Genomic DNA, 8338 nt, shown 5'->3' with positions numbered 1-8338 from the left:
GATGCAGTGAAGACAAGAACTGTCTAGAGATCAGCTTTCTGTACCAGTAACCCGCATGACCCATATCAACTCAGCACGCACCCCCAATTTTAGACATGGGCCACACAGACAATCTTGACATTACTTCAGTATCAGCCACGTCTCGTGATCCAAAGCATACCACATCATCTGGATATCAGTCAAAAAAACATTCACGTTAAAAGTGATATGATATAAAAGTTATAACATGCTGTCGAGTTTAATGAGGAAAATAACTATTTGATCCTGGACAAACACAACCAGAATTCTGGCTCCCATTGGCTGGTGCCCATGTGGCACACAGCTATGCAGAATCAACCAATAACCAATATTCCAGGCCACACCCAGTCATGTTAAGCACACCTGTTCTAAGAATCAATTTCTTACCTTAAAATCTGAATAGCACCACTAGCAGGACTAAAAGATGTCAGAGACAAGCTCTGACCAGTCATGAAAAAAATGAGAGCATGACCCAAAAGAACACTATCCCCGTAGCCAAACATGGAGATGGAAACATTTTTTTGTGCAAAAGGTATACAGGACAAATTAATCACAGTGAGGTTCAAATGAATGGAGCCCTGTACTGGAAAATCTGCTTTCTGTAGCAAAAACACTGAAGATGGATTGTAACTGGGTATTTTGGTATGGCAATGACAATGACTACTTCCTCCCCTTACACACGCACACACACACACACATTCTGCCAGTAGAATATAGGAGTGGCTAAAGAAGAATATTAAAGTCATGGAATGGCCTAGTTCGTCGCCAGGCATCACCCAGTGGATGTAATCAAACTTTTGAGTGGGCCGATTGCTGAAGCTTTGACTTTCCATGGGGTAGTCAGGAAACGTCAAGAAGTTAGAGATTTTCTGTAAAGAGTTGTGGGCCAAAATCCGTCTTCAATTGTGTGGAAACCCGATGACCAACTACAAGAAATATCTCACCTCATTGTGCATGCCAACAAGGGTTTCTTCAAGTACAAATACATGTTTTCTTGGGGATCAAACACATAGTTCATTCAATAAAAAGTATAATGTTTCTTTGCTTTTTTTACACTGCTTTTTGACTGATATCTTTTACCACAGCTATACAACCCCCCCAAAATAGCAACTGATAATTCCTTTGCAACTGAGCAATTCCGCAATATATACCGTATATCATCTTGACTGAATACATACCACATCATCATCAGAGGAAAACACATTTACAGTACAGCTTTCACCGTGAAATCAGACCTTACTCCTGCAAGACTTTCATCGCTCACTGTGCGGGAACTCAAAATAGCACCTCTTGCTATTTTCATTCATCATATGATCACACACAATCATAAAAGTGTGGTTATGTAATTCAGATCATAAAACTGAAAGATTTTGGATGATCATTGTGGGGGAAAATGTGTCGCGTGCTTGAATTATATGTAGTAAATAAGTATAAATGTTAAAGTGGTTTCATTTGGTCATAAATCACAATGTGGCCCAGTAAAGATGCAGACGGGTCCAGTGGATTCTTTGGCATGCAACGGCTACATGAGACAAGAGGAGTGATACAGAGTTGTCGAATGCCGTCACAGTAGGTCATGACCTATTAACTATATTTAGTCTGCAATGGAGATTCTATTCTACTTTCTTGAATTTCAATAAAAACAACTCATGGGTTGCTGGCAGACCCAGTGCATAGGTATTTCAGCAGAAGTATTTTTGCTGTTTAACAGTGAGTATAAATGATCATTTCATTTGTTCTGGGAATTCATAATGACGACACAACATCAGGAAATGGGGTAAAGTACACGCTTAATAAGGGAGCTATTATTCTAAAACAGAAACAAGCCAAACCAGTGTGAGCAGTGTTAAGGTTTAAAAACAAATTTGACACCACTACAGTGTTTCTATGTATTTTATAGTTGTTTGTAGGTGTATTTTTTACTTCTGAATTTACGTCACATTGTGGAAATCAAGCAATATTTTTCTACCCTCTCACCCTTTTCTTTCTCATTTACTACACTGTAACCGTGAAATCAGCACATAAAACATCTTAAAATGTTAGTAGTTACCTTTGACATTGGATGCTCAGCTGCATTTAAGTGCCCATACGATGCATGCATTTATGATAATACTGATCATGATAACAATATATCAAATAAAGAATTTACTTGTAGGTCACAATTATATCATACCGAGAATGTCAATCAAAATGTGCACTCACTCACCTCATTCAAAATGTGGTCTCCTCTCATGAACACCACAAATTCCGAGGGTCACTGAACACACCACTGCAGTTCATTTGAGTCGAGGTCTGTCAAACGAGCTCAGAGTAGTTTTGAGACCACCCGTGATTATTTCGCTTTAAACGTCCGCCGGCTACTCATTTATTTTATACAGCTGTTCGTTGTTTCGTCCGCATGACTCTGACTCACGACCGGGCGATGACCTACGCCAAAATGAGGAGGCTTGTGTCATTTTTCTCAGGTAAGGCGGTTACTGTACTGTACTTTTAATTTGCAAGACTGACGTCATTCAGAGTGCATGCACGCCAAAGAAAGATGCTAACAAAATATGTTTGGAAACTTTAATAACTTGATCTTAACTAAATGCTTCTTCTAGCACATTGAAATCCTCTTAAAAAGGTTAATTTTGAGATTTTGACGCGACATGGAAATGGGAGAGTTTTATGTTACTCAATGGGCACAACATACATTAAATACACTTACACTTTGCCCCATTTTGGTAGCAAACTAACCCCGATATTAGAAACTCTGTCAAAGCTAAAAACTAAACTTTAATTTATACTAATAAGGTAGTCATTATAAAGGTAAACTATTCCATAAAGCTCTCATTCACAGAGCCTAATGTTGTTTAAAGGCCTCTCATTACATGTTTTGTGTGCTGAATTAAATATGGCAGAGGGCACTAGTCAAGAAAGTGATAAATTGTTATATAACCAACCTTCCTTACTGCTGTCTTTCAGCTCTGCTCAAGGGGAGAAAAACTCTCTTCAGGGACTTATTACACAAACTTGCCCCCTATCAACCACTTTGCCAGCAGTAAGTCGCCATTAAAATAATGTACATATTGGAAAACACGATGACACTTCTCATTGCGCTTCTCTCACTTGAAGTCAGGACACCCGGAAGATCCCTCACCTGTGGAGTAAAACCAGGGCGAAGACGGAGGGCAGAGGCAACGCGGTGAGAATGGGATGACACTTTTTTAAAAAGAAAAGACAGCACTGTGTTGACAGGAAATGAAACAAGAGCTGACTTCTTAACCTTTTATATATTTTCTGTCTCATCAGGGCTCACTATGGTCTCAACCCCCCTTGTGAGTATATGTCGTTAACTGGAGGTCTAGAATAGATTTAACGTAAAATTTGGTCTATGAGCACATGAGTGTATACCGTAAACCACACCCACAAGATTAAAAAAAACCATTCACAGATAAATCACTGGTTTACAAGCTCCACATACTGTACTGTATTAGACATACAGTACAAAAGAAAACAAAAACTACCGACCTTGCTGTAGGAAATAAAACCAAGTGGAAACATAATAAAGACTGTGCTACAATGTGTATGAATTTGATTTTAAAACGTGAGCAGTACATCTCAGCATGGTGCCCATGGGAAAATTCATGAACAGTAAACACGCTTCTGGGAGTGGGGAAGTCTGCAAATAAACCACATCATTGTTTTAGCCGCAGAGCTTAAGGCTAAAGGCTAAGGCCATTCTATCAGTTCTGTGTCATTAGAACAAATATGAGCAGAGAATAAACAGGGCCTCCATGGTTTATGACGGTGTTCCGTTCCTAGTCAATCACTAACGTATGTTACAGTAACACAGTAATAAAATCATAATTAAAAGTAAATATTTACAGGGAAAAACACCTCTAGGCCATAAATATTAAACAATCCAGTGAATGATTGTTGTTGTTCTATAAGCAGCCATACATGCCCATGTAACAACGCAGCCTCCTCCACGCTTGACACATAATGTGGTATGATTTGGATCATGATCCTTCCACAAACATTTCTCTTGCCGTCATTCTGATACAAGTTGAGCTTCTTTTCGCATGAAACATGTGTTTTTATGTTTATGTTCATATATTGTGTATTTATTTATTTCCCATTGTGGTGGTATAGAAAGGCAAAACCATAAAAACCCATTATCTTCCTTTGTTTCTTTCAGGATGAAACCATCTGACTTTGATTACCTCAAAGTTATCGGCAAAGGGAGTTTTGGAAAGGTAGGCTTTCTTTTTGTTCTTTCTTTGTTGTCGTATGTGTTGTTTTTGTTTTGTGTCATCGCTCGATCCTTTTGAATCAGGTGCTGCTGGCCAGACACAGAAAACATGGAGGCTACTTCGCTGTGAAAGTGTTACACAAACAAACCGTTGTTATGAGGAAAGAGGTAAACTACCTACCTACATACAGTAGATGTAAAGTCTACACACCCCTTTATTAGGGATTCATCAGAGGCATTTTCAAAAGTGACAGGTGTGTGCTGACCTCCATTTAACATGATTGTGACTGGTCAATTCTGAACATACCGTAGCGACTATGTCCACAACGTACACACTTGTGAAAGTGTGTGCACACTTTTGCAACCACATTATCTCAATTGTTTCTTTTTCATTCCCAACTCGAAAGGATAAAAAATAAGACCCAATTGAGTTTTGCAGGTTATAGGTTATATTAATGGTGTAAAAAGTTTTGAAATGATCTTATTTTATTATACCACAAAAACCAAGCCGCAAAAAATATTAGGTCAAATCATGTTGTATTGGGCAGTGTAAGACACAGTGGTAAGTGCAATTAAGCCATGTCTGCCACCTATTGGTGAATGGTGATATGACAACTTAAAACTACATTGGATGCAGATTTGCAGTTCGGCACCTGTGAATTCGTAAATTTGCAGATTTTTTTTTGCGGATATTTTTTCATTTCATTTTTTTTTTTCGTTGAACAAGTATATTGAATATTCTGCTTTTTTTTTTTTTTTTTAATGAATCAAGGTTGCCACTCAGAGGACCGTCAGTTACCCATTCCTGCTCTACCTACTTACTTTCTGACTTATCTGTCTATCTCACGCTATCATTATTGTATTTGTAGCAGCAGCATGTGATGGTTGAGAGGAGCGTTCTGCTTAAGGGACTGCAACACCCGTTCTTGGTGGGACTCCATTACTCTTTCCAGACACCCAACATGCTCTACTTTGTTGTGGACTATGTAAATGGAGGCGAGGTAAACTTATGCAACATGCTCCGTTGTTTTTCCAAGTACTAACAACCATCCATTTTGTCACTTTCAGCTTTTCTATCACCTCCAGAGAGAGGGTTCATTTCTTGAAAGCAGGGCTGCTTTTTACGCTGCAGAGATGGCCTTGGCGCTGGGCTACCTTCACTCCTTAGACATTGTCTACAGGTAACCTTAGTAACATCCTGCTTAGCTCTCTCACAGTGTCTCTGGCTCTCAATTCCACTGCAGTGCAACGAAGTGTTGTAACGAAGATGTTATCACATAACAAAATGCCTTCCAGTGGCACATAATAAAAAAGAAATCATTGTCTCCCGGTGTGAAAAGTAAATCACCACCAAGGGGGTACTTTACTGAGGGCCGTAGCTACATTTTGGTGAGAATATTACACATGCAGGTGAAGTCAGACTGCAGAAAAATAACAAAGAAAGAAATTCAAAGAGTGATTATGTCTTATTATGGTTTCAAGAGATAAACTATTTAATTTCAATCTTATGCATGATTTGGGCTGCACAGCCACAGTTGTTAGCATGAGAAAACAGTTTGTAGGTTCAGGGTTCCAATAGCTACAGAAAACCCACGCCATGCCACATGTGGAAAACATGCAAACACTAAACTGCAGACCTGTGAGGCAGATATACTGAACACTAGTGCAACTGCAATAATAATTTATTACCTGATTAGCTCTGTCTCACACTGTCAATCGTAATAATTAAGTATTATAAACTCTTTAAAGGCAGCATTTTAATATTATATCTCATTAGACTCTGCGGCTTTACCTAATTTACTGAGCATAACGTTTTTTTTTTTTTCATTACACGCTCATAGGTGAAGTACTTTTACATTTTTGTGTGTCAGAGACCTCAAACCGGAGAACATTTTGCTGGACAGCGAGGGACACGTAAAGCTGACCGACTTTGGACTCTGTAAAGAAGGTGTGGCTGTAGGTGGGCTCATGCATACGTTCTGCGGGACTCCAGAGTACCTCGCTCCGGAGGTGCTTCAGGGTCACATGTACAGTCCCGCAGTGGACTGGTGGGGACTCGGCAGCGTGCTTTTTGAGATGCTATACGGACTGGTGAGTAGTTTTTTTGAACAGTGCGAACTCCCTCTTGTAAGGCGATTGTTTTTTCTTACTACTGTATTCCTAATCTTTATTCACCTTTTTGAGGCATTTTTTATCCTGAAAAACTCTCCAAAGTTTGCGGGCGCGAGTATCAATTTTAACAATTTTTTTTTAATCACAGATGCAAGGAAACGTTTCTAGATTAAATTTTTGTGCTGATTCGGAATCTGGCCTCATTTTTCATAATAATAATAATAATAATAATAATTATAACAGAATGAAAATAATATAATATGTAATATAGTAATATTTATAAATTAAGGGTTAGTTTTAGCAACGGGTGGATTTTTTTTCTGAAATGTCATAGTTATAAATTGCATTGCATGGTAAAATCTGTTTTGCACTAGCTTTTGCAGGTCAAACTTAAAAACAAAAACTGAAAATATCTCAAAAACCTGATGTGCTAGAAAAAGAGTAGACATTTTTAAAATCAGTATCAACAATAGTTTAGGGACACATAGAGCCATCTCTGACAGGAAATTGACATTTTAGAGGTCCCGAACCTGCATTCGGAAATTGAATAAAACTTTGCCCAACACAATTTGAAGCAATTGACTCGAAATGTACACATTTTAGGAGTCTCTACCTGAACCTGAACACGCATAATCGAATCTGTTACACCATCTAGAAAGTGAAAAAAATGTCTCGCCCAAGACCAGTTTCACTGATAAACACAAAATTCTGTAGATACTCTATGTCTACAATGACAGGATATAAAAGTCTCAAAAAGCCCTGCTGGTTAGAAGTTTCCAGGATATTTTGCCCATTTGCAGCCAAATTTAAACCACACTATTCGGACATTATTTTCAAATAACCTCATCCTCATTCAGCATCTTTTCTCATATCACACATTTACCCTGTTTGTTTTGTCAGCCTCCATTTTACAGCAATAGCAAAACAGAGATGTTTGAGAAGATTCTCAACGCACCCCTTCGCCTGCGTAGTGGAACATCTGAGGCGGCCCGCTCGCTGTTAGCGGGCTTACTGGAGAGGAAGGTCTCAAGACGCTTGGGGGAAAGCCGCGACATAGTAAGAGCTCGTGCAGAAGACAGATAGACATTATACGGTAAATGCACATAACCGCAATGATATTCATCGTTCGTGTACCCAGGTGGAGCTGCAGGAACACCCATTCTTTGCGTCCATCAACTGGGATGACTTGCTGTCAAAGAAAGTCACACCTCCGTTCATCCCCAATGTGGTAATTTTACAAGAAGATGCTTTTAAATACACTGCATCATGATCTTGAGTGTCCTGTCTCTTCGCAGACGAGTCCTTGCGACATCAGCTACATCGACCCCGAGTTCACGCTACAGCCTGTGCCTGCCTTCATGAATGACAGGTGCCAAGAGGGCGGGGCGAGTGAAACCTTCTTAGGGTTCTCCTACATGAACACCACATGAGCTGCTTTCGTCAAGTGGACGGAGCAGCAATTGTACAAAGTATTTATTTTTTCTACTTGAATTGGTACCTATTGTCGCTGATGGTGTAGTGGTGTGGTATGGGAATTTAAATGTGTTTTTTTTTGGGTGCAGTCAGCTTTGATAGGCTGCAGCTCACCTCTGACCCTGAACAGGATAAGTTCCGCATAAAATGAATAGATGGTGTGTGTGTTTCAATGGGTGTGAATGATACTTAGAAACATTTAAGGTCACTCTTTATCATGATGTGTCCATATTTTCCTAATGGCTACAGCCATACAGTTAGGTAGGGAGAGTCCATCCATGGGCTCCACACTTCAAGCACTTACTGACCTCCAAGGATTTCCTTCCAAGTATAACATTTGATGGTTGTATGTACAATTGTGTCAAATGTCAAAATATTTATGAGACTGGATTTACTGTAACATGGCTGTAATTCCTAAACGGTAAATGGCATGTTCTTGTGAAACTTTTGCAATTAAAGCTGAAAATCAACACTTCATATCTGAATTGCTTTATTTCTATT

General features: G+C 39.1%; 1 protein-coding gene across 1 annotated transcript; it reads left to right on the top strand.

Annotated features, from left to right (window-relative positions):
- The first annotated feature begins 2298 nt into the window (after positions 1-2298).
- On the top strand, positions 2299-8302 carry sgk2b (serum/glucocorticoid regulated kinase 2b). Its single transcript, XM_086036987.1, has 12 exons — positions 2299-2483; positions 2983-3058; positions 3133-3202; positions 3310-3335; positions 4199-4256; positions 4337-4420; positions 5122-5253; positions 5321-5433; positions 6124-6343; positions 7265-7420; positions 7503-7592; positions 7660-8302. Exons 1-12 carry the CDS (start codon positions 2417-2419, stop codon positions 7792-7794), a joined length of 1227 nt encoding a protein of 408 aa, XP_085893113.1. The 5' UTR covers positions 2299-2416; the 3' UTR covers positions 7795-8302.
- The last annotated feature ends 36 nt before the right edge of the window (positions 8303-8338 follow it).

Source organism: Filicampus tigris, chromosome 8, assembly GCF_054856515.1.
Source record: "Filicampus tigris isolate MCC_2025a chromosome 8, RoL_Ftig_1.0, whole genome shotgun sequence".
Classification (NCBI taxonomy): Eukaryota; Metazoa; Chordata; class Actinopteri; order Syngnathiformes; family Syngnathidae; genus Filicampus; species Filicampus tigris.
This window is presented reverse-complemented; position numbering and strand designations above follow the sequence as displayed.

What these genes read in the sequence shown, in the direction of transcription:
- sgk2b (XM_086036987.1), top strand. Translation starts at nt 2,417, where the DNA reads ATGACTCTGACTCACGACCGGGCGATGACCTACGCCAAAATGAGGAGG. An exon ending in TATCAACCACTTTGCCAGCA is followed by an intron (nt 3,059 to 3,132) that starts GTAAGTCGCCAT and finishes TCTCACTTGAAG; the next exon opens with TCAGGACACCCGGAAGATCC. An exon ending in GCAAAGGGAGTTTTGGAAAG is followed by an intron (nt 4,257 to 4,336) that starts GTAGGCTTTCTT and finishes CTTTTGAATCAG; the next exon opens with GTGCTGCTGGCCAGACACAG.